Here is a 26,428-nt window from a genome sequence, read left to right on the forward strand (position 1 = left end):
GCGGTGCGCGGGCCTCTCACTCTCGCGGCCTCTCTTGTTGCGGAGCACAGGCTACAGACGCGCAGGCTCAGCAGTTGTGGCTCACGGGCCCATTCGCTCCATGGCATGTGGGATCTTCCCAGACCAGGGCTCGAACCCGTGTCCCCTGTATTGGCAGCCAGACCCTCAACCACTGCGCCACCAGGGAAGCCCCTAATTTGTTCTTTAAATGCTGGTCCTGACCCACTAAACTGATTTCACACTCACTAAAGGGTCATAAACCCCAGTTTGAAAACCTCTGGATAGGGTAGAAGGCCCAGAATTCTGGGGCCAGAATTGCACGTTCTTTCCAGACCTGGCTCCTCTTTGCTCCCATCCTGCCACCTCTAATCCTGAAACATGAGCTGCCAACTGCTTGGGCAACGTGTGCAGCTCCGAATCACAGCTGTGAGCAAATCTCCAGCACAGACTCTGAAGGGCGGCTCCAGGCATCAGGCAGCTGTCAGCAAGGGCTCAAGAGGCTCCTGATGGTGCAAAGCCCCTACAAAGACCAGGGTCTCTCCTCACCCCAACCCCAGATCCCTCTGGCAGCCCACGTCCCCCACGCCCTGAGGGGAGCCCTGTACCCTGGTTTTAATGAAGTTGACTTTTTGTCCTACACACCTTCCTATACAACCGCTTTCACTTCAGTCTGCTTTCCTTAACCCACCACCCAAAAAAGCCTGACTCTTGCCTGCTTCACCAGGACTTCCATCAAATACTAATTGGCCATCACGACCTTCATCCTGACCACTTTTCCCAAACAGGTCCTCCACTACCCCACCCCGGCAAAGACTCACGAGAGAGGCTTACACCCATCCTAAAATACATCAGTCAAACTAAGCCTTACGGGGACAGAGCTCTGTGGTGAGCCCTGGTCTGCAGTGAGGGGAGGAGGATTACAGGTTACAGAGGAAGACTAACTACAAAGTAAGAAGAGAACAGTTCCTGCCCTCAAACTAATGGGGGAGAGAACAGAATCTCCATCTAATACTTTAAGAATAATAAATGTCCCAACTAATAGCCACTGAGCAAAGCAGGGAAAGTGCCATGTCTTCTGGGGAATAAGGACCACTGGAAGCCACCAGAGCAGCAACCCAAACCCACTCTGGTAGTGGCACCCCAGGGAGTTACAATGTTCTATGAGGAGCTGCTTAAAACGCTCATCCATTAAAATGAAATGAAGCAATAATTTTGTGCTAAAACTCAGATGACACTGTATGCTAGATTCCTGAAAAGCTAAGTAGCAGCAGATGCCACATTTTAAGATAACAATTATGGAAGAAAACCTCAGAGGTGAGAAAATTCTATCCAATTAACCTAGTTTGCTCTGCACCTAAGGAAGACAGCCAGCCTTCCTTCAACGTTAGAACCCACGCATCAGGCCAGCTTGCAGAGGACCAGGTTATCAGGGAGCACAGAGCCACTCCTGAACAAGGAGTAAGATGGGGTTTCCAGAAGAGAAGAGGCAGCCGGGGAGAGCAGCGTGCCTGATGTACGGCCTGTGGGAGGGGAGACGTACAAACCAGCAAAGCAAAAGGCGGGCAGGTAAAGGCTCAGACACGTGAGAGCGGGCTCGTGACTAGTCAGCACTGGCACCAACGTGAACCAGTCAACGAGACCACTGTTACACAGAGCCTCGCAAATAAGCACTGGCCCCAGGTGGGTACGTGAATCAAGTTGCCAGGGCTGTTACTTTCATTAGCTGTATTGTCTGGAGAACCTACTGAGGATAAGCGGGCTTTAGAGAAGTCACTCCATCTTCAAGTAGAACCATAGCAAAGGATGGCACTTTCCACAGGAACATCTTGGTCGGATATGACAATACAATGTCATAAAAGCAGAGACAACTGCTGTAAACCTTCACTATAAAATGATCCTCCAACTTGGATGAAGAGAGCACAGGGGTACTGGACACAATGGCTATGCAAACCCCTAAAGAAAAGAACAAACTCACAACTCCTCAGCACACTAAAATGGACGACAGCAGCTCAGGGCCACGGCACCTCGTTATCATTCCACTGATGCCCGCAGGCCCGTAGGAATCCAGCAAACGGGTCCCCAAATGGCTGGGCAAAAACCACTGGGTCCAGGAGCCAAAGAGCCCCACTGTCCCACCTCCTCCCTGCAGGGGCCTCCAAAGGCCTGAGTGAAAAGCTGAGGCTGCAGACGCTGCCCCCCAGAGAAGCAAAACCACAGCTCACAGCGTGGAATCAGCTACGCACCGACCCCCAGGGGTGAGCTGAGGCAGAGACTGAATCGCCCACCCACGGAAAACATCCCGGAACAGCTAACACAGGAGCTACCATCCTCCCCAGGGCACCCCTGGGTCGCCAGCCTCCCTGCCGCACACAGGCCCCACGGTGGCCCCCGCCCCACTCACCGGGACTGGCACCTCACCTCCAAAGTTGGCCAACCGCCCAATCCGCGTGACTGGCACCTTCCGCTCGCGAGCTCGCTCGCTGAGCTAGAGGGCGAAAAGAAAGAGACCTCCAGGGATCAGTGAACAGGGACAGGACCAACCTTCAGGGGTTCACGCCGCCCCCCGCACGCCCTCTCCACCCGCAAAGGCAGCAGCTCCGCCCAGCAGCACACCCCTCCCAGAAGAGGCCCCCGTGAGCCTGACATTCCAGGCCACGGCACCCGAAGAACGTCCCCGAAGAGGGGGCCTGACCCCAGCAGCACTGAGCGAAGCGCCCCAGCCCCACTCGCACCATCTGCTTGTGCGGCTTGCTCTCGGGGCGAGCCTTGGCCTGCCGGGCCTTCTCAATGTCCTCAGCCGTCAGGCCCCCCACGGGGGACTGGTCCTGGTGGTAGAACCTTCGCCGCAGGCCCGTGGCAGAGGATGGGTCTCTGGGGTCTGCAAAGAGCCTCCCGTTCACCCTGCCCGTAGGGGAGGCGGCCTGGCCCCGGAGCCCGCCTTCCCTAAAGGGTCCGCTGGCAACATAGGCAGGAGCTGGGCCCTGGCTGCGGGCGTGATCCCAGGGCGGAGGGGACTGATCGGGGGAGGAGGCCGCAGACAACTCCTCGGAGGCGGCCTCGGCCCTCGGCCCTGAGAAGTGGAATTCTGCTTGCGGGTCGTCAAAGCTCTGGGCATAAGACTCTTCATGCTTCTCCTGACCCTGCAGGGAACAAACAGCAACATGAGAGAAGCAAGAGGCCAGCCAGGAGCCCCTCCCTGTGTGCATCCCCTTCTGGCCAGGACAGCACACTGGGGCGTCCCACCCTCTGACCCTCTGGAGGGCCCTACCACGTCACCCCCGTGGCCCGTGGCCAGTTCTGGAGGTGAGCAGCAGCCCAGGAGCCAGGAGGCCCGGGCTCCAGCCCTGCTCCTGCCAGGGCTCTGCCGCGTGGGCCCGGGCAAGCCGGCCGCCCGTGGCCCCTGAGCACCTGCTGGGTGCCCCGCCCAGACCAGGTCCCTGAGCACCTGCTGGGTGCCCCGCCCAGACCAGGTGAGCGACCACTCTCCCGGCGGCAAGCTCCTCACCTGTAAATCCGGGCTAAAGAGAGGCTACCAGGGCTTTGGGGAAGGTGAACCAGGGCAAAAGATGGGGAAAGCTTTGAGAAGTAAGAGGACAGCCGAAGACCAGAGGAGGCGAGCGCAGCACACAGGGAGGGCCGCCCTGCCTCTCCAGGCCAGCGCCTTGCTGCAGACGCGGCTCCCGAGGGGCTCTCACCAGAGGGCTTGTCACTTCCAGGACCTGGCCTGGCTCTTCCAGGAGCAGGGGGGACAGGACAGGAGAGGAGGGGGAGAAAACAGCACGTTTTCCCTGTAACAGTCGCCGAGACCTGAGCTTCAGGCCCAGGTTCTTTCCACTTTTGAACCCCTAGCGACCTGGAGAGAGTTCCTGACCCCTCTCTGCCCCTTCCTCATCCGAAAAGAGGGCTCCCCGCAGTCACAGAGTTACGCGGGGCACAGACGGGGCCAGGGGAACAGGGCCGAGAAGGCTATAATTAGAACAGCACTGACTCCTGAAGGGAGGTCAGGGACCTGGATTCCCCGATTCCACTGAAATGGACTCAATGCATGGAGTGCTGCCTGTAGGTTCTGCAGAAACAGCAGGAGACCCCAAAGCCTTCTCACTCTCAGCTTTATAAGACACTGTGGGATCTAAGCAGATAAGACTTGCCCTCCAGAGGAAGGAAAGAGACAGGCTGTTGCTCTCATCTCATAAGTGGCAAACGGAGGCCGAGAGAGCTGAAATAATCTGGTAAAGGCCCACCAGGCAGCCAACGGCGGAGCAGGTATCCCAAGCCAAGGCCTGCTCCGCAGGCCGTCCCGAGGCCGCCTGACAGCACCTGCCTCGGAGCAGAAATGAATTGTATTTGGAATCAAGGGGCACCTGTCAAGATGGCCAGGGAAGCCCTGGAATGAAGGAGTCTGGGACAGGGTCCGAGAGCCACGTAACTCCTGTAGCTCCCACACTGGCCGCGGGCTCACCACTCCTTCTGCCCCACTACTCCAGCGCTGGCCGCCGGCCCTGCGTTACCATAAGCTGTTTATGTGGCAGCCAAGGGGCCTCAGTGTCTCAATGGGACCAGACTCAGTAAGTGTCTGCTGAATGAATAAGCGAACAAATCCCTTGAGGAGCTAGAGAGAGAGAGGTTTCTGGAGCACCTGGCCCTCCGTCCCCTCACAGACAGGGGAGGAACCCACCTCTGAGTGTGCAGGGAGAGAATGGGAGCGCACTGGAGACCCTCGCCCTGCTCGGCGCCTCCTTCGCGGTGGGGGACCGCCACTCCCTCCCACCTCCGAGGGGCTGTCCCAGGGCGTGGCCCTGCCTCTTCCAAGGACCGGGGCCAGGCCTGCCCGAGGGGAGCACAGGGGTGAGCGGGGAGCCTGGGCTCCCTCTCACCCTTCAGGGAGGCCTGTCCACGTCTAGCGTGCTCCTCTCTCCTGGGCGGCCCAAGGGTGCTGGGCAACCTCACTTCCTGGATGCTCCACAGGCAAACACCCAACAGGAAGGCGATGGCTCCTCACTAGCGAAGGCACCAAATGAGGCTGCCAGGGCACAGCCCAGCCTCAGCAGAGAGAGGGCGGGTGGGGAGTCTGAGACTGGGAAGAGGACACAGGATTCCGGTCCTGTCAATCAGTAATCGCATCAAACTGCTTAGTCTCAGTTTCCCCATCTGAGAAAGGGGGGCAAGCACTTGGGTCTGCACCCCTCCCAGGACAGCGGTGAGGCTTGTAAGAGATCACAGGTGTGAACACCTCTGCAAGTTGAAGGTATCTGTGTAGAGAGAGAGACACAGTATCGCCACTGGACCCTTAGAGAGCATGAGGGGAGAGCTGGGAATCCTAACTCTGAGAATGACCAGAGGCCGGCGGGCTGGGATGTCCCACAGCCTGGAGGAGCGTGCGTGTCCTTGTCCAGAAGGTCAGAGCAGAAATGGGAGGAGTGTGGCAGCAGGGCACCCTTGCAGCACAGCTCCCAACATACACATGCCCAGGCACACACATGCGTGCACACGGCGCACGCGCACACTCGCGCCCCCTCCCCATGCCCTCAGACTGTCAGGAACAGGGGTGGGGACCATGCAGGTGATGACACGGCGGATGGCACTCTGCTGCAGCAGGCCATGTTGACAACCACGGCTCCAGCACTCGTTTTTGCTTAAAACCCTCCCCTTGGATGCTGAAACGTCAAGGCCCCCTCCCGCTGGCACCCACCCCCACTGCCAACTGGCCTCCTTACCTGCACCTGCCCCAAGACCATGCCGATCTGCTCTGCGGCCGTGGACTGCAGGGCCCTGGCCGCCATAATGAGCTCCCTGCCGAGGCCCAGGTGCTGCAGGTGGGTCTCCACGGCCGCCTGGGTCAGCTTGGCAAGGCCTTTGACCACCATGATGGTGTCCCCCAACATGGCAGCCATCCTTCAGGGCTGGAAGAGAGTGGGCCAAGTCAGGGTCGGGGCTCCACGCCTCACACAGGGTCGCACTCACACAGGCCACCTCTACCCCAAACTCTGGCTGTTTGGTTTTTCCACTGACCTCCCCTTCTGATCCAGGTTGACTGAGAGAAAAGAGAGGAAGGGCCCAGGGCTCAAGGTAAACTGAGTGACTCCCCACACTGCAGGGCGCCGATCAGAAACAGAGAGTCCGTGGAGTCAGGGCTGTGCGCCCGACCATGTTTCATCACCTGGGCCTCACAGCCACCCTGTGGCACAGACAAGTAAAGGGATTTGCCCAAAGTCTCTCAGCCACCAAGTGGCAGAACCAGGACTTGAATCTGGGTGTCCTGATTTAGTCCAGAGTTCTTCCCTCTGGACCAAAACCGTAGGTTGGGGAAGGAATGACACAGGAGGGAAGGGGGCAAGGCACAACCTCTGAAAGAATAACATAGCCCAAGGACATGACATAAACTGATTAGAACCAAATGGGCCCAAGATGGCAGAGAAGTCAACTTCCACTACACCTTGAGCCTCAGTATACGCTCACTGTAACACACCAGCAAGCTAAATGACACATCCACAGGCGCCACGACAGTTCCAAGGCCGACCATAAGGATGAAAGAGTGGGCTGTGGCCCAATTCCTGGAAATCCGCGCCCCTTCCCAAAATAGCTGGAATACTCCTCCCACTCGTTAGCCTATGAAATTACCCACCCCTATAAAAACTGACAACGCCATACCCTGGTGCCTTTCTCACCTTCCGAGATGGCCCACACTCTGTCTGTGGAGTGTGTTTCTCTCTAAATAAATCCACTTCTTACCTATCATTTTGTCTCTCGCTGAATTCTTCCTGCCATGAGACAGCAAGAACCTGAGCTTCGGAGCCTGAACCAAGATGGAGTAGACGGACGTGCGTTCACTCCCTCTTGTGAGAACACCAGAATCACAACTAGCTGCTGGACAATCATCGACAGGAAGACACTGGAACTCACCAAGAAAGATACCCCACATCCAAAGACAAAGGAGAAGCCACAATGAGACGGTAGGAGGGGTACAATCACAGTAAAATCAAATCCCATAACTGCTGGGTGGGTGACTCACAGACTGGAGAACACTTATACCACAGAAGTCCACCCACTGGAGTGAAGGTTCTGAGCCACACATAAGGCTTCCCAACCTGGGGGTCCAGCAATGGGAGGAGGAATTCCTAGAGAATCAGACTTTGAAGCCTAGTGGGATTTGATGCAGGACTTCGACAGGACTGGGGGAAACAGAGACTCCACTCTTGGAGGGCGCACACAAAGTAGTGTGCACATCGGGACCCAGGGGAAGGAGCAGTGACCCCAGGGGAGACTGAACCAGACCTGCCTGCTAGTGCTGGGGGTTCTCCTGCAGAGGCGGGGGGTGGCTGTGGCTCACCGTGGGGACAAGGACACTGGCAGCAGAAGTTCTGGGAAGTACTCCTTGGCCTGAGTCCTCTCAGAGTCGGCCATTAGCTCCACCAAAGAGCCCAGGTAGGCTCCAGTGTTGGGTTGCCTCAGGCCAAACAACCAACAGGGAGGGAACCCAGCCCCACCCATCAGCAGTCAAGCTGATTAAAGTTTTACTGAGCTCTGCCCATCAGAGCAACAGTCAGCTCTACCCACCACCAGTCCCTCCCATCAGGAAACTTGCATAAGCCTCTTAGATAACCTCATCCACCAGAGGGCAGACAGCAGAAACAAGAAGAACTACAATCCTGCAGCCTGTGGAACAAAAACCACATTCACAGAAAGATAGACAAGATGAAAAGGCAGAGGACTATGTACCAGATGAAGGAACAAGATAAAACCCCAGAAAAACAACTAAATGAAGGGGAGATAGGCAACCTTCCAGAAAAAGAATTCAGAATAATGATAGGGAAGATGATCCAGGATCTCGGAAAAAGAATGGAGGCAAAGATCCAGAAGATGCAAGAAATGTTTAACAAAGACCTAGAAGAATTAAAGAACAAACAAACAGAGATGACCAATACAATAACTGAAATGAAAACTACACTAGAAGGAATCAATAGCAGAATAACTGAGGCAGAAGAACGGATAAGTGACCTGGAAGACAGAATGATGGAATTCACTGCTGCGGAACAGAATAAAGAAAAAAGAATGAAAAGAAATGAAGAAAGCCTAAGAGACCTCTGGGACAACATTAAACGCAACAACATTCGCATTATAGGGGTCCCAGAAGGAGAAGAGAGAGAGAAAGGACCAGAGAAAATATCTCAAGAGATTATAGTCGAAGACTTCCCTAACATGGGAAAGGAAATAGCCACCCAAGTCCAGGAAGCGCAGACAGTCCCATACAGGATAAACCCAAGGAGAAACACGCTGAGACACACAGTAATCAAAGCGGCAAAAATTAAAGACAAAGAAAAATTATTGAAAGCAGCAAGGGAAAAATGACAAATAACATACAAGGGAACTCCCATAAGGTTAACAGCTGATTTCTCAGCAGAAACTCTACAAGCCAGAAGGGAGTGGCATGATATACTTAAAGTGATGAAAGGGAAGAACCTACAACCAAGATTACTCTACCCAGCAAGGATCTCATTCAGATTCAATGGAGAAATCAAAAGCTTTACAGACAAGCAAAAGCTAAGAGAATTCAGTACCACCAAACCAGCTCTACAACAAATGCTAAAGGAACTTCTCTAAGTGGGAAACACAAGAGAAGAAAAGGACCTACAAAAACAAACCCAAAACAATTAAGAAAATGGTCATAGGAACATACATATCGATAATTACCTTAAACGTGAATGGATTAAATGCTCCAACCAAAAGACACAGGCTTGCTGAATGGATACAAAAACAAGACCCATATATATGCTGTCTACAAGAGACCCACTTCAGACCTAGGGACACATACAGACTGAAAGTGAGGGGATGAAAAAAGATATTCCACGCGAATGGATATCAAAAGAAAGCTGGAGTAGCAATACTCGTATCAGATAAAATAGACTTTAAAATAAAGAATGTTACAAGAGACAAGGAAGGACACTACATAATGATCAAGGGATCAATCCAAGAAGAAGATATAACAATTATAAATATATATGCACCCAACATAGGAGCACCTCAATACATAAGGCAACTGCTAACAGCTGTAAAACAGGAAATTGACAGTAACACAAAAATAGTGGGGGACTTTAACACCTCACTTACACCAATGGACAGATCATCCAGACAGAAAATTAATAAGGAAACACAAGCTTTAAATGACACAACAGACCAGATAGATTTAATTGATATTTATAGGACATTCCATCTAAAAACAGCAGATTACACTTTCTTCTCAAGTGTGCACGGAACATGCTCCAGGATACATCACATCTTGGGTCACAAATGAAGCCTCAGTAAATTTAAGAAAATTGAGATCATATCAAGCATCTTTTCTGACCACAACGCTATGAGATTAGAAATGATTTACAAGGGGAAAAACATAAAAAACACAAACACATGGAGGCTAAACAATACGTTACTAAATAACCAAGAGATCACTGAAGAAATCAAAGAGGAAATCAAAAAATACCTAGATACAAATGACAATGAAAACACGACAATCCAAAACCTATGGGATGCAGCAAAAGCAGTTCTAAGAGGGAAGTTTATAGCTATACAAGCCTACCTCAAGAAACAAGCAAAATCTCAAATAAATAATCTAACCTTACACCTAAAGGAACTAGAGAAAGAAGAACAAACAAAACCTAAAGTTAGCAGAAGGAAAGAAATCATAAAGATCAGAGCAGAAATAAATGAAATAGAAACAAAGAAAACAACAGCAAAAATCAATAAAACTAAAAGCTGGTTCTTTGAGAAGATAAACAAAACTGATAAACCATTAGCCAGACTCATCAAGAAAAAGAGGGAGAGGACTCAAATCGATAAAATCAGAAATGAAAAAGGAGAAGTTACAACAGACACCGCAGAAATACAAAGCATCCTAAGAGACTACTACAAGTAACTCTATGCCAATAAAATGGACAACCTGGAAGAAATGGACAAATTCTTAGAAAGGTATAACCTTCCAAGACTGAACCAGGAAGAAACAGAAAATATGAACAGACCAATCACAAGTAAGGAAATTGAAACTGTGATTAAAAATCTTCCAACAAACAAAAGTCCAGGACCAGATGGCTTCACAGGTGAATTCTCTCAAACACTGAGAGAAGAGCTAACACCTATCCTTCTCAAACTCTTCCAAAAAATGGCAGAGGAAGGAACACTCCCAAACTCATTCTATGAGGCCACCATCACCCTGATACCAAAACCAGACAAAGATACTACAAAAAAAAGAAAATTACAGACCAATATCACTGATGAACATAGATGCAAAAATCCTCAACAAAATACTAGCAAACAGAATCCAACAACACATTAAAAGGATCATACACCATGATCAAGTGGGATTTATCCCAGGGATGCAAAGATTCTTCAATATACGCAGATCAATCAATGTGATACACCATATTAACAAACTGAAGAAGAAAAATCATATGATCATCTCAATAGATGCAGAAAAAGCTTTTGACAAAATTCAACACCCATTTATGATAAAAACTCTCCAGAAAGTGGGCATAGAGGGAACCTACCACAACATAATAAAGGCCATATATGACAAACCCACAGCAAATACCATTCTCAATGGTGAAAAACTGAAAGCATTTCCTCTAAGATCAGGAACAAGACAAGGATGTCCACTCTCACCACTATTATTCAACATAGTTTTGGAAGTCCTAGCCTCGGCAACCAGAGAAGAAAAAGAAATAAAAGGAATACAAATTGGAAAAGGAGAAGTAAAACTGTCACTGTTTGCAGATGACATGATACTATACATAGAGAATCCTAAAGATACCACCAGAAAACTACTAGAGCTAATCAATGAATTTGGTAAAGTTGCAGGATACAAAATTAATGCACAGAAATCTCTTGAATTCCTATACACTAATGATGAAAAATCTGAAAGAGAAATTAAGGAAACACTCCCATTTATCATCGCAACAGAAAGAATAAAATACCTACAAATAAACCTACCTAGGGAGACAAAAGAACTGTATGCAGAAAACTATAAGACACTGATGAATGAAATTAAAGATGATACCAACAGATGGAGAGATATACCATGTTCTTGGATTGGAAGAATCAATATTGTGAAAATGACTATACTACCCAAAGCAATCTACAGATTCAATGCAATCCCTATTAAATTACCAATGGCATTTTTTACAGAACTAGAACAAAAAATCTTAAAATTTGTACGGAGGGCTTCCCTGGTGGCGCAGTGGTTGAGAATCTGCCTGCCAATGCAGGGGACACGGGTTCGAGCCCTGGTCTGGGAAGATCCCACATGCCGCGGAGCAACTAGGCCCGTGAACCACAATTAATGAGCCTGCGCATCTGGAGCCTGTGCTCCACAACAAGAGAGGCCGCGATAATGAGAGACCTGCGCACCGCGATGAAGAGTGGCCCCCACTTGCCGCAACTAGAGAAAGCCCTCGCACAGAAACGAAAACCCAACACAGCCATAAATAATAAATAAATAAATAAATAAAATTTTTTAAAAAAGACAAAACTGTAGTTCCCAGAGGCTCTCATTATAAAAAATAAAAAATAAAAAATAAAAAAATTTGTATGGAGACACAAAAGACCCCGAATAGCCAAAGCAGTCTTGAAGAAAAAAACAGAGCTGGAGGAATCAGACTCCCTGACTTCAGACTATACTACAAAGCTACAGTAATCAAGACAATATGGTACTGGCCCAAAAACAGAAACATAGATCAATGGAACAAGATTGAAAGCCCAGAGGTAAACCCATGCACCTATGGTCAACTAATCTATGACAAAGGAGGCAAGGATATACAATGGAGAAAAGACAGTCTCTTCAATAAGTGGTGCTGGGAAAACTGGACAGCTACATGTAAAAGAATGAATTAGAACACTCCCTAACACCATACACAAAAATAAACTCAAAATGGATTAGAGAGCTAAATTTAAGACCAGACACTATAAAACTCTTAGAGGAAAACATAGGAAGAACACTCTTTGACATAAATCACAGCAAGATCTTTTTTGATCCACCTCCTAGAGTAATGGAAATAAAAACAAAAATAAACAAATGGGCCCTAATGAAACTTAAAAGCTTTTGCACAGCAAAGGAAACCATAAAGAAGACGAAAAGACAACCCTCAGAATGGGAGAAAATATTTGCAAATGAATCAACGGACAAAGGATTAGTCTCCAAAATATATAAACAGCTCATGCAGCTCAATATCAAAAAAACAAACAACCTAATCCAAAAATGGGCAGAAGACCTAAATAGACATTTCTCCAAAGAAGACATACAGATGGCCAAGAAGCACATGAAAAGCTGCTCAACATCACTAATTATTAGGGAAATGTAAATCAAAACTACAATGAGGTTATCACCTCACACCAGTTAGAATGGGTTTCATCCAAAAATCTACAAACAACAAATGCTGGAGAGGGTGTGGAGAAAAGGGAACCCTCTTGCACTGTTGGTGGGAATGTAAATTGATACAGCCACTATGGAGAACAGTATGGAGGTTCCTTAAAAAACTAAAAATAGAACAGCCATATGATCCAGCAATCCCACTACTGGGCATATACCCAGAGAAAACCATAATTCAAAAAGACACATGCACCCCAATGTTCATTGCAGCACTATTTACAATAGGCATGTCATGGAAGCAACCTAAATGCCCATCGACAGATGAACGGATAAAGAAGATGTGGTACATATATACAATGGAATATTACTCAGCCATAAAAAGGAACGAAATTGGGTCATTTGTAGAGACGTGGATGGACCTAGAGACTGTCATACAGAGTGAAGTAAGTCAGAAAGAGAAAAACAAATATCTTATATTAACGCATATATGTGGAACCTAGAAAAATGGCACAGATGAACAGGTTTGCAGGGCAGAAATTGAGACACAGATGTAGAGGACAAACGTATGGACACCAAGGGGGGAAAGCAGCAGGGGTTGTGGGTGGTGGTGGGATGAATTGGGTGATTGGGATTGACAGGTATACACTGATGTGTATAAAATCAATGACTAATAAGAACCTGCTGTATAAAAAAAAAAGAAAAAAAGATTTCCCCCTGAAAACCAACAGGGAGATCGTTCAGTATATAAAAGGATTTAAAGCGAAAAAATAAAATAAAATAGGTAAACAACAACAAAAAGAACCTGAGCTTCATTAAGTCCTGAAACCAGGTGTGTGATCTCAGTTGGAAGACTGTGCGTTTTGGCTGGGTTCGAGTCCCGGCCGCATGCGTTCAAGTCCCAATCAGGGTTTTGACCAGGTTTGAGTCCTGGCCACATGGGTTCAAGTCCCAGTCTGGGTTTAGGCTGGGTTCGAGTCCTGGCACCTGGGTTCAAGTCCCAATCTGAGGTGCACGGTTTCAGGAACACCTGTTCCGGAAGCAGTTCCCTGCAGGGACCCAGGGGCCCCAAGCCCAACTCCCTCAGGGACTGCCTGTCCCTGCCCAGCCACTCTTGCTCTGCCCAATGAAGCCTCTGACAGACACCCACCAAGGGACAACCAGAGCCCCTCCCCACCCTCAGACTCAACTCTTCCCCAAGCCAGTGTTTTCAAACTGCAGTCCAGACCACAGGGCAATGCACTTGGAAAATCCTAACCAGCATTAAAAACAACACCAACACGATGTCGGACAGGGAAGCATCAGGGCACACTGCGGGCAGGACTGGGGCTGAAACCTGGTTCCCCTCCACGTGCGCATGCGCTGCTCTCTTCTTTCTGCTGGGCCACAGCGTAAACCGTGTTTATGTCAGGGTCAAAGAAGTGGACAGCCAGAGTACACAGGGTGCCTCACAGGGTTGGGTGTGTGCTGGCAATCTCCCAAGCACTTCTCAAGACCTACCTGGAGCTGTGTGCTGGGAGGGATAAGATAAGGTAAAATAAGGTGGCTGAACAAAAAAACAAAAAGGAAAGGAGCAGGAGAACCCAGAGTGGGGAGGGAGCACTCTGGCCAGGGGGCAGGGAGGAGCTGGGATCTGCCAGGAGTCTCAGAGATAAGATAAGAGGAGCAGGTGTGGAAGGCACAGCAGGCAGGAGACCTGCACGAACAAACCTGTGTGCAAACGCATGGAGGCTGACTTGAGAAGGGCCCGAATCAACAGAAGCACAGACAGGAAGGTCAGGCAAGAGCGCTGACAAGGATCTGAACCAGAACTCTCGTGCCTTCCAAAGACCTCAGGCTCGCTCCCACCTGCCCTTCATGGGGAACCAGCCCCAGTCAGCCCAAAGACTCCTGCCCAGATCCGCTCTGCTCCTGAGCATGGGACACAGCTACTTTTATTTAAAAGGAGAGCTGTAGTGATAGCCAGAGAAACCCACGAATGCGCAGGAGCCTAGAACGTTAAGATGACCCACCATAACCTGCCCTCAAAGAACCCTTCACCTTCATAGGAAAGCAGCTCCCAGGCACTGGGCTGGGGTGCTTTCCATACTTCATCTCCTTTTAATCTTTATAAACAACCTAAATGACATGGATGTTATTGCCCCCATTTCACAAAGGAGAAAACCAAAGTCAGAGAGCTTAACTAACTGGCTGAGGTCATTCAGCTCCTGAACGGTGGCCCTGGGGTCTGATACCTGCCCTCCGCTGCCCTGTGCCCACCACACCACACTGCTTCCCCAGACGCTCGGTCCACCAACTCCAAGGCACCCCCACAGGGACAGGGTACTGATTAGACACAAGTGGACCTCCTGTACCCTAATCAAAGCCAAGGAGCTTTTTGGAAGGTGACCACACTCTTGAAGGAGACAGGAGAGAGAAGGGGGAGCTAGCCCTGCCCATCACCTGGTGCTATTTCACACCCTGGGCTCCACTCTGGGCTCCTGCACCTTATGGCAGTAAACAAGTGTGAGCCCCATAGACCAAATGTCTAGGACTGGGAAAACAGCATGTAATCAGAGCTCAAATGCAGCTGGTGCCAGCTCTCAACCGCTCCCCTGCCCCCTGGCCCCGGACACACACAGACACATTTCACTCTTGAGGAAAGAGGTTTTTGAAAGAGACATCAGGGACATGCAATGGCAGAGGCCAGGGCCCCAGCTCCATCTGTTCAGAAAGACCCTTGCTGGTGGACCATCCACCATACCCCACTGCCCCAGGGGTCCCCAGAAACAGGCTTTCCCCTTGCTCACCTCTAAATCCAATCCAGATAACCAAGGCCACAGTCTCCCATAAGCCACAAGCCTGGATAATTTCAAAACCTCCCCTTGTCTGGTAACTGATATAAGACCTATTTAACTCAGACTTTGTTTTCAGGCTTAAAACTAATTCTGCCTAAATTTCTCACCCAAGTTATCATACCCACAAACTAAAGTTTCACTAGCGCAAAGCTGATACGTGATTTTTTTGGCCAGTTTCCCCTGCCCTAGCTCTGCAGTTCAATGTGAAATACCCATTTCTGGTCCTGCACTCTGCAGATGCAGGTCTGGAACCCACCAGAGTCCAGTCCTAACTTTTCTGGTCTCTAAGTATGTCAGCTCTGAGCATAGTTCTGTGATGGGCCAGGATTACACCTACTTTATGACGATGATTTTTTAAAAATTCCAAAGAGGAAACAATGTTAAATAAACTGACCAAGTGTTTTATTAAATTCCTGCATTTGAGACATATGAGTAATAATGGTCTCCTGCAGTATTTTCCTAACTTTTTTAGTTCACATATCCCACTTTCAAAGTGGAAAATAAATACGTCATCTTTAAAAAGTACACATTAAAAATTAATTAGCTATGCCTTTCTTCCTGCCTGAACGGCTGTGTCCTCATACCGGAGAACTTTCCATGGGTTCCCGTCTCACCCGGCACAGCGAGCGCCGTCGTGGAGGAGGAGGACGAGAGCCAGCTCCCTGGGAAGACAGGCTCCATCCACATGGAAATGACATCACGGAAAGCTACCATCCCGCCACTATGGGGCAGTCCCTCCCCTTCTCACATTAACAGATGCTCATAAACAGTCTGTCGTCGTGAGCAGATTCACAGGTGGATGCACATTTCAAAACCGCAGCCCGTGCCAGCCCCCTTAAGGATTATTTATCTCATGTTCAAGGGACGCTGTCCCCAGACCTCCCCACATGCTGCTCTGCTGGGTACAAAGTGACCTGAGTCAATACCAGGTATTTTTTCCCAAAGGAGTGCCTACCCTCAAGGAGCAGGGGTGGGAAGGCGAACAACTGCCAGAGGAAATACCTTTCCAGAACTTTGTTCACCTCCTGGTTTTCAAAAATTGGCTCTCATAAACCCTACTTCTAATGCACCAGAATCCCAACGTGACTCAGAATTCAGCTGTCCTGAATGGTGGGGCAAACCCCCCAACAGGAATGCACAAGCGCCAGGCACTCAGCTCCACCAGCGGGCATTTTCATCAGGACCTTAAGTAAATGAAATCAAAAGCCCCCAAAATACATTAACCACAAGTTTAAAATCTTATCCTCACCACGATTTCATCTACAAGTATTAGAGGCCTCACCCACCCCGCTTCACCCTGCTGGTCCCTGAATGGGTTTCCGGGACCTCACGGAGGAGCAATACAGGGATGGAGGGCACATTCAGGCTCTTTGCCCACTTGCCCTAGAAGGCCTGGGCGCCGCCCGGTCTCCTCTGAGAGAGCACCAATGGATACAGCGGTGAGGGTAGAGGCCGGGCACTCACATTTGGGAGTGCCCACTAGGTACCAGCACCAAAATAGTCATTTGGTCAATTCTTTGAACACACGTTCACTGACGTCTCCCCCCAAGTGCTCTGGGTTAGTCTGTGCAGGTTCTGCGATGAACCTGCCCTTGGCCCTGGGGTGCTCACAGCTGCAGGAGCATGCAGGCACATCTATAACGGGCACAGACACCACGGAGATGGCCAGAGGCCAGCTGAGGCTGACACATGGGGATCAGGTGCAGAGGAGGCAGCTGAGCAGCGGCAACGCCGGGGAGGCTGGACGGCTCAGCCACTGCCGCCACGTGTGCTGCCTGCCTCTTCACCCTCCGCAGCAAGGGGGGGCTTCAGGTGGCTCACCAGGCCCCTTTTCCAGTCCTAACATGCTAAAGCGCTATAAAGGAAGTGAGCAAAGTTGTTGTCTAGAGAGAGAAAGAACTGGAATAAATACAGCTCACCACTCCCCAGGGACAGAGGCTGAGAAAGAAGCACAGCCAGTGTCCCCTGACATGAGTCCTCAAGCTCCAAGAGGAAATTTTCCTGCTGAACCCTCACTCTCTGACCTTCCCAAAGAGCTTTCTGAGATACCATTTCATTCATGTTGAAACACAGACTCAGAGACTCCATTAGCTGGAAATTATCTGGGGTATGAGGACCTTCAAATCTAGTCTCCAAAACTTAAAAAACAAAAACAAAAACAAACAAACAAAAAAACCACCAAGTGATGCCTACCTGGCCAGATGCAATAAGATATATCAGCAGCAATGAGCTGTGTTCTTTTTAAAAATATATGGGAATTCCCTGGTGGTCCAGTGGTTAGGACTTAGCACTTTCACTGCAGTGGCCCAGGTTCAAGCCCTGGTCGGGGAACTAAGATCCTGCAAGCCGTGTGGCACGGCCAAAAATAAATAAATAATTACATACATACATACATAAAACAGGCAATCCTGACAAGCATTAAGCAAATGAAGGCATCATAAACCTTTCCACCAGGACCCACGTGGGGGAATTTTATTTGGGGGGAGGGTTCCCGTATGCACCCCCAAGCCCCCCCCCCTTCACAGCCAGAACTCACCATCTGTCGCTTGTCTCTTCTCACGAGGTGACAGTAAGCCAGGGACAGTGCATGAATTTACTAAGCCACTGTTCAACCCCCTTCGTAAGTATAAAGTGTGACAAGGCAGACCAGCTCCCATCCAAGCAAAGCCAGAGTGTCTATACCTCCAAAAGCCAGCACGCCCTCCTCTTGTCTCTTCCCATCCTGAGCTGCCCCGGAAGCCACGGGATGACTGGTGTGAGGACCCAGAAGCAAGCTGCACAGCAAGCCCTTTGTCTTGGGGAGGGTGTGTGAAGCTCACTGAAAAGCCTTCTCCCGAGCACCCTTCCTCCCGCAGCTGCTGCATGCACATCACCCAATGGCTCACAGGCATCAGGCGCGGCATGTCCAGAACTGACCTCACCCCCCTCACCCCGCCCACCCCATGCTCCCCGTCCTGAGCACTGCGACCACCCCCACTTCTCTCCCACCCTTCCCACCTCCCCTAGTCCCCAGGGTGCTCCCAGCTGGGCAACCACAGCAGCCCCCAACTGGCCTCTCTGGCCCCCGCCTTGCACAGGAACGTATGTCTTTCCTCCTCACCAGATCTCAACTCAAACAGCACCTCTTCTGGGATGCCCTCCCCAACATGTCCCATCCCTAAAGCCCATCCATGTCCCCCCACGGCTCCCTGTTCTTTCCCCAAGGTAGCAGTGACCATGCTCTAAACCTGCCTACGTACCTGTCTTTCCGCCACACTGGGCTGTCAGCCAGAGGAGGGCACAGACCACATCTGTTGTCCCCTCTCTGTATCTCCAGCAACTAGCACCGTGCTTGACACAGAGCAGACAGAAATGAACTCAGCTGGTCCCCCCAAGGTTTAAGAAAGCCTGCCATTTCTGGAACTGACTCACACCTGCTTGCATTTTTTAATCTACATATGGAATGAAAGGTCTCTTGGGAGGCTAGTCTGAGGCAGGGTTCTCAGGCTTTAGTGGGCATCAGAATCACTCGGGAGACTTGCTAAAACACAGACTGCTGTACCGCCGCCCCGGGTTTCTGATTCTATAGGTCTAAGATGGGGCCTGGAAAACTATATTTCTAACAAATTCCCACCTGCTGCTGCTGGTGGTCCTAGAAACGTACCTTAAGAACCTTGTTCTGGAGGAAGAGGGTAAAATGGAACAGAGGTGGCCCAAGCCCAAGGTCAGGCAGGAAGTCTAAACAGAGATCCTTTCCTAAAAGTTTCTCCCTGTTACTCCCTCCCAAAAGTCTGGCTTTGTCCTTAAGTGGAAACCTTCCACCTGTCCCTTCCTTTCCCACTATTCCCTCAAGAAACGAAAAAGAACATCGGAAATGAATGGGCTTAAAGACAATGACCCACAGAACCAGCCACCAAAGGAATCTCAAGATTGTCACTTTAGTACTCCCGGGAAAGAACTGTTTAATGATATCCGGGAGGCCTCAGGGCGGGGGCTCACAGGTGGCCCTCTGCCCCCTCCCAGCCAAGGACAATCTTTTTACTTTGGGCGTGAACAGTCTGTGTGGACACTGGAAAGTTCCTTTACATTCTTGAAATTTTTCTTTTTTTCTTTTCCTCTTAGAAAAAGGAAATACAGTCAACTGTTTCCTCCAAGGACTCAGAAGAGTATATGTGTTAGGGGAAAGACTTATTATACTTCTGAACCAAAAATCTATGAATTTCTTTAGATGTGCCCTTCGCCTCGGCCTTTAAAATCACACCCCAGGGCCCATCACTCAAATATCTCAGGCACTCCAGGCTTCTACATAGTGAGGTCTGGCTTCAGGGTCCGTCTGGCAGCAGGTTCAGAAATATCCTAATACGTATCAATTTTCAAAGGCAACTAAAAACATGAAGAAGAACCCAGGGGAAGATATAGAGAAAAAGAGCCTCTGTCCCCCCTCAAACCCCACCTCATACCCTCCCCCTCCCCGGTCAGTCAGCCCCAGCCAGGCCTGGCGAGTCAACCTTCTACGGTGAGAGACAGGCCACTAGGGTCACTCATTCCCCACAGCTGCAAGTCACCTCTGGAATGCCCCAAACCTGCATGTCTACCACTAAAGTCCCCTTTCCCTGTCTCCTTCCCAGGCCATCCTGCCTGATAGTTCTCTAAGCATCCAGCCAAATTCTGTCAAACTGCATTTCCTTAACAGTGGATGTGCGATAACGCAGCCACAAGAATGTAAATCACAACATTGTCTAAGACTGGCTACATAAATAGTGGTACACCCATTGGGTGCACTGCTATGCAGCCATTTAAACTGACACTGTGAAAGGTATTTATTGACAAATAAGAAAGTTTACTATATATTCCCATGTAGGAAAAACGCAGGTTACAAAACAGTATTATCCTTTATTTTGGAGGGAGGGAGGGAGGCAGGGAGGGAGGAAAGAAGGGAGGGAGGGAGACGGATGATAGAAACAGAGCATGCAAAACAGGAACACTGGTTTTCTCTGGGTGGTAGAGTGATAAGATTCTTATTACTTAATTTCCTAAAATTTTCTACAAAGAACATGTACTACTTTTATAACAGAAAATAAGTTATGTAAAAATAATCTTAAATATCTGTTGTTAAAATAAAAAAATAAAAGCAAGCACACAAAGGTGTGATTTAAAGAAACTATCCCACATCCCTGAAGCGTTTGTCCTGGGCGGGATGGGCAGAGGGTTAGATAGCAAATCAGAATGCTATAAATACTACCTCTCTACACCCTTTAGCCACTGTCCTTCATCAGCAAACAACTGCCCCTGACAGGCCACCAGGAAGGTGGAACACGGCCACCCCACTTTTGGGAAAGAGGCTCAACTGCCCTTCTCAGAAAGTGGTGAGAAAACCACTTGACAGAGGCAGGTCTAATGCTGGCCCCTGTGTTAAAAGATAGAAATAATTAACGGTACTTTCCCCCAAAGAGGATCCTAGTTTAGAATAATGTAGTAAGTGCAACGATCACATTTTTCTGAACCAAAAGTTAAGACATGTATGGGTTGGCAAAAAATTTGTTTGGGTTTTTCCGTAACATGACTGGTGCCCTTTTAGATCAGGGGTCAGCAAACCATGGGGCCAAATGCAGCCCTGCTGCCTGTTTTTGTAAATAAGCATTTACTGGAACTCAGCCTTGCTCATTCATTTAGGTATTGGAAACAGCTCATTCATTTACATATGCATTATCTATGGCTGTTTGGGGTTTTTGGGTTTGGTTTGATTTGGTTCTAAGCTATAAGAGCACGGTTAAGCAGTTGCAAGTGAGAACTATGGCCCACAAAGCCTAAAATATTTCCTATCCAGCTCTTTTTTTTTTTTTTCTATCTGGCTCTTCAAGGAAAATTTGTTGACCCTTATTCTAGGACAACAGTGTAAAATGTAACCACAACTGTCCGAGGAAATCTGGAAAGGTCACTAGAGTTATATCAGAGCAGCCCAACAAGGCTGGTGTTGGGGCGAGGACCCCCTCATTACAGCTCTGCTCCTGACCCCAGAAGATGGGTACCTCACCAGGCACAGAGCTGCCCACCACCCAGAGGCCCTAGGGACAAAGGGAGGGCTCTGTGGTGACCACCTTTTACTGGGTCACCCAGAACAGGGCAGCCGAGTTCTGCGGGGGGGGGGGGGGGGGGGGGGGAGCGGCGGCAGTTGGAGGGGAGACACAGGCAGACACGATGTTCACTACTGTGGGGCTGGCGGCCTCCTGCCCTGGTCCAGGCAGCTCACCACAGACCCCACACGGGTCTGAAGCCACAGCCCTTGGGTGGCACAGCGGAATTGTGCCCCGTAAGGAAAGGAGCTCGTTTCTGGGCCTCAAGCTGTCTCCTGGGCTAAGGACTTCATGTTCCTCCAAAAGCCATTTCTGGACTATTGGGATTTTTCTTGGAACCATTTAAAAAGTATACACTCTTATGCCAACACACTCAAGAGCTTGTTGAGTAGCAGGCACTCTGACATTCTCCTCCAATGAATTTCACCAGTTCCCCAAATATTTTTATTCTGTGAGAAGCAGAAAACCAGCACAATGTGATGATAACTATATTTAGCTATTATTTACTGGGAGTTTATTATATGCCAGGCTGTGTGCTAAGTGTTCTATGTGTATCACCTCACTCATTTTTAACAGGTAAGTACTATTATTTTGCCCATTTTACAGATGAAGGAACTAAGGCACAGAGAGGTTAACTAAACTTGCCCAAAGTCACACAACAAATAACAAGTAGAGCTAGAACTCGAATCTATCATGGCTCAGGAGCCAGGCAACCATTTAACAGATAAAAGGAGAAAACAAGTAAGAGTGCGTTTTGATGTCCTAGACTGCAAGCCTCCATTCTCCACCCAATGGGTGATTAAGAAGACATTCTTAGGGGCTTCCCTGGTGGCGCAGTGGTTAAGAATCCGCCTGCCAAGGCAGGGGACACGGGTTCGAGCCCTGGTCCGGGAAGACTCCACATGCTGCGGAGCAACTAAGCCCGTGTGCCACAACTACCGAGCCCACGCGCCTCTAGAGCCAGTGTTCTGCATCAAGAGAAGCCACCACAATGAGAAGCCTGCGCACAATGAAGAGTAGCCCCCGCTCACCGCAACTAGAGAAAGCCCGTGCACAGCAACAAAGACCCAAGTCAGCCAAAAATAAATAAATAAATAAATAGATTTATTAAAAAAAAAAAAAGAAGAAGACATTCTTAGGATTCCCTGGTGTGTTCCCCCAAGGTGGGCACTGGGCTGGGGCCAGGGAGGGGGAGATAAAAAAGCAGCAGAAGGACAAGTTCCAGCCTCTAATGATAATCCAGAGAGAAACCCAACGCTGTGTATGAACCTGCACGGGCCCGGGAATCCAAAGCACAGGTGAGTAGCACAGAGGGTCCCAGGTGGTCTTTCCTCCCACTGGGGAGCAAACGTAACTGATTACAAATACCAACCTGCCAAGCACGGGGTCCTGAGGGCAATTTCATTTTCTGACCAAAAACCCACCAAAGTTTTCTGCTTAAAACATTAAAAAAGATTTCGTTCAGGAAGTGATACTGATGAAGCAGTCAAGATGCTCTGGAGTTGGGCGTCCCAGGTTCAAATCCTGACTCTGCTGCTGGCCTAAGTAGTCATTTAAGCTCATCTTTGCAACTCAGTTTCCCTCCTCTGTTCTCAAGAGGAGTGGGTTAGATAATCCATGTAACAGTACTTAGGACCCCAAGTGCCTGGCACACAGTAGGTGCTCAAAACCATTAGCTGACATGATTATTATTAAGACCACACGGACACTCTGGAAGGACTCACCAAGTCACTCAGACTTGGTGAGACCAGAGGGAGCACAAATGAGACCAGAGTGGACAATCCTCTTACTGATTTATACCCCCAGCACCCGGGCTGGGTACAGTACCAGATCTGACTCGGGGAGGGCAGACTCGCCCTCTCTCGGGGGCCAGGGAGGCTTATTCAGCTGTGGTGTGAGGCATCATTCAGGAGAGGTGGTCTGGTGTGCTGGCGGCCTGCTTGGAGTGCCTAGGACAGCCAGGACATAAATACCGCTGGTAATCCTCACCACGGTCAATACCACTCTCAGAGGAGATAATAGCACAGGAGGCTTTCGCCAGGTAAGCACAGGCTTTCGACAGTGCTGGGGAACCCCTCTGACCCCCACAAGTTCCCTGTCTCCAAGCAACAGCCCATCTGCTGCCAGATTAACCTTCTCCAAATCCATTTTCATCATGTTAACCCCTGGCTCAAACGGCTCGTAGCTTTCTACAGAATAAGCTCCAAACTCCTAAGCCTGAGGTTGGAGGCCGAAGTCAGGACCCAGGCCTCCCGTCCAGCCTCCACTTACACCTGTGCCATGTAAGCGCTGCTCCAATTCCTTCCCTCTCACACCAAGCCCTTCATCCCTGCACTTCTAAAACTGAATGAGGCCAGCCTCCGGGCCTGTGCATCAGCTCTGCTCCGCCCAGCCAGGCCACTCCAGGCCTGTCCCAGAACCTGTTTCCTATAATCTGTCTCCTCACCTGGATATTACGACAGCATAAGTTCTTATTACGTACAATCTAAATAAGAGAGGCAGAAGTACTTTGAAATGTATGAACATGTCATGCATATTCAAGGATACATTTCTAATCAGGCCCTAATTTACTCTTGGCTCTTATGATTTTGTCTTCCCATCAGCTGAGGTAAATTTTCCAGTGCTGGTCAGATTCTGCCCCGTTTTGTAAGTTATCTTTGGCACACAGAAGTCTTTCCAATAATAAGCCCCTTGTGGGGAGGCTCACATCTCACACACCTCTGACTCGCTCCCCACCTACCTCCACACACAGACGGACCCTGACCACACAAATACAAATGTCATCTGCACTGTCACACAGGTAGGTGAATAAGAACCCTGGTGGGGAACCCGGGAGCTGTAGTTGAGGAGTTTATCTTAAACTAAAATCAGATATTTAAGGGGTTGTGTTTAAATCTGGCCAAAATACTGTGGGTGGCTTTGGGAGGCTGACTGATGGCCCCCCAGAGATGTTCACACCCTAATCCCCAGAACCTGTGACTATGTTCTCTTATGTGGCAAAAGGGACTGCTGAAAGTGTGATTACGTCACAGATCTTGAGATGGGGGGATTATCCACCTGGGCCCAATGTAATCAAGGGTCTTTATGAGAGAGAGAGAGGCAGGAGGATCTGAGTCAGAAGAGGGAGATGTGAGAAAGGCAGAGGTCGGAGTGATGCAGTTGTGAGGAAGGAACCACGGCCAAGGATGCAAGCAGCCCCGAGAGGCTGGAAAGGCAAGGGGAGGGGCTCTGCCTTGAGCCTCCGGAGAGAATCTGCCCTGCTGACTCCTTGATTTTAGCCAGGTGATACCCATTTCAGACTTCTGACTTCCAGAACTGTAAAATAATAAATTTGTGGTGTTTTAAGTCATTGAATTTGTGGTAATCTGTTATAGCAGCAATAGGAAACTAATGCAGCGGCTATTTTTAAAAGATACATCATTGTGTTGGGAAGAGGGGCGATATTCTAGAATAATTTCCAGATCATTCATCTAAAATACCTTAGTTTAGTCACTCCACAAGTGGTACTGAGTGCCAGCTAAGTGCCAGGTGCTGTGGTAGTTTCTGGTATATCCCATGGGCAGCTCAAGACATATTCTTGTTCTGATGACAGAGTCCTGCCTGCTTTCAGTACAAGTATGCCCCATTCGTCTACCAGCCTCTTTCCCAGGCTCGGTTCAACACTGAAACCATTATGGAGCACTTACATTACATGCCAGGCACTGTGCACAGCCTGGGGTACCGCAACGTCCAAGTAAGAGCCTGCACCCCTCAAAATGCTCCTCATCAGTTCTTACATTCTTAATCTTTCAAAACACTTTCACTTCGGATTAAATATTTCAGTGAAATGGTATTAATAACAAGAACAGCTACCAGTTATTACTCCCCTTCTGTGTGTATCACTTTTTATTACTCCTAATCCTACCGCAACCCTGTGAGGTATTACTGTCTCCATTTGCTGATGAGACTCAGCTCCGCAAGGTAAAGAAATCTCCTCTAAGTCCCAACGCTGTCAGGGGCTGGCCTATCCATGCCTGTCTGACTCCAGGCTCAAGTCCTTTCCTCCTGCAGCCTAGGAAGTGAGCAGGTAAGAAACCTGCCCCCAGGTCAGTAACATGTTTTTAAATCAATAGTCACTCTCCTGGGGGCTTCCCTGGTGGCGCAGTGGTTGAGAATCTGCCTGCCAACGCAGGGGACACGGGTATGAGCCCTGGTCCGGCAAGATCCCACATGCCGCGGAGCAACTAGGCCCGTGAGCCACAACTACTGAGCCTGCGTGCCACAACTACTGAAGTCTGTGCGCCTAGAGCCCGTGCTCCGCAATAAGAGAAGCCCGCGCACCGCAACGAAGACCCAACACAGCCAAAAATAAATAAATAAAATAAATTAATTAAAAAAAAAAAAAAGAAAGAAATGCCTTAAAAAAAAAAAAAAGAAAGTCACTCTCCTGGAAACACGGCAAGGTTCATGCCCTGGTTGCAGAAAATTATCAGTCATAAAAATCCAGGAGCTGGCTGGGCTCTCAAAGGCCACCTGGCCAAACTCCCTTTCTGGAAAGCTCCTCAGCTACCAGGTTGAGAGTGTCAGGCTTCTCAGCACCAGCGATCCCATGCCGGTTCTGTCTCAGACGTAAGTGGGAGAAAGAGGCAGGAGCCCCACGCTGAGTCCACTCTGGGCGTGCACCTCCGGAAGGAGCTGTTGGGTACGCGGCCCCCAGCCCTGCCACGCTGACTCCCGGAACCAGCCTCCACCAGCAGCACCCCCAAACACCACACACAGGCCAGGCACGGACACCTGTGCACGTCACTGGTGCAGACATTAAATTAACGGGTCCTGCCACCGAGGGCCCGTGCAACCCTCTGGCACGACAAGCGTACGCAAAACCCCAATAGTTTTTAAGACCAGTGAGTTAACCCTACGGGGGATGACCCTAGACAGACAACAACACTCAGGAGGAGAAATGAGAAGAGGATGGACAGAGGAAGAGGCGACTGTCTCCTCGCTGACCTCCACTCTCCTTTGCCGGCAGAACTAAGGCCGCGGGCCCAGGCCTGGCCTTCAAGGCCCTTCACTGTGGACCCCAAGACATCTCTCCAGCTTTTATTTCCTACTGTCTCCACCCCACACCAGCGCTTCAGCCAGCATGGCTCATGCCCCAACACACACACACACACCACACACACACACACACACACACACACACACTTTCCTAC

General features: G+C 49.5%; 1 protein-coding gene across 3 annotated transcripts in view; it reads right to left on the bottom strand.

Annotated features, from left to right (window-relative positions):
- Nucleotides 1-26,428, bottom strand: part of COQ8A (coenzyme Q8A) — a 50,504-nt gene that overhangs the window by 16,937 nt on the left and 7,139 nt on the right. For 2 of the 3 annotated variants that reach the window (XM_036865687.1, XM_036865695.1), the window contains exons 2-4: nucleotides 5,715-5,900; nucleotides 2,733-3,140; nucleotides 2,419-2,485 (exon numbers count right to left, since the gene is read on the bottom strand). In XM_036865687.1, coding sequence (XP_036721582.1) covers nucleotides 2,419-2,485; nucleotides 2,733-3,140; nucleotides 5,715-5,891 — 652 coding nt within the window. In that variant the 5' untranslated portion in view covers nucleotides 5,892-5,900. Of the gene's footprint in view, nucleotides 1-2,418; nucleotides 2,486-2,732; nucleotides 3,141-5,714; nucleotides 5,901-6,729; nucleotides 6,839-26,428 lie in introns of those variants that run through there. The other variant, XM_036865704.1, reaches the window with a different exon arrangement.

The sequence above is a fragment of the Balaenoptera musculus genome, chromosome 1, assembly GCF_009873245.2.
Source record: "Balaenoptera musculus isolate JJ_BM4_2016_0621 chromosome 1, mBalMus1.pri.v3, whole genome shotgun sequence".
NCBI lineage: Eukaryota > Metazoa > Chordata > Mammalia > Artiodactyla > Balaenopteridae > Balaenoptera > Balaenoptera musculus.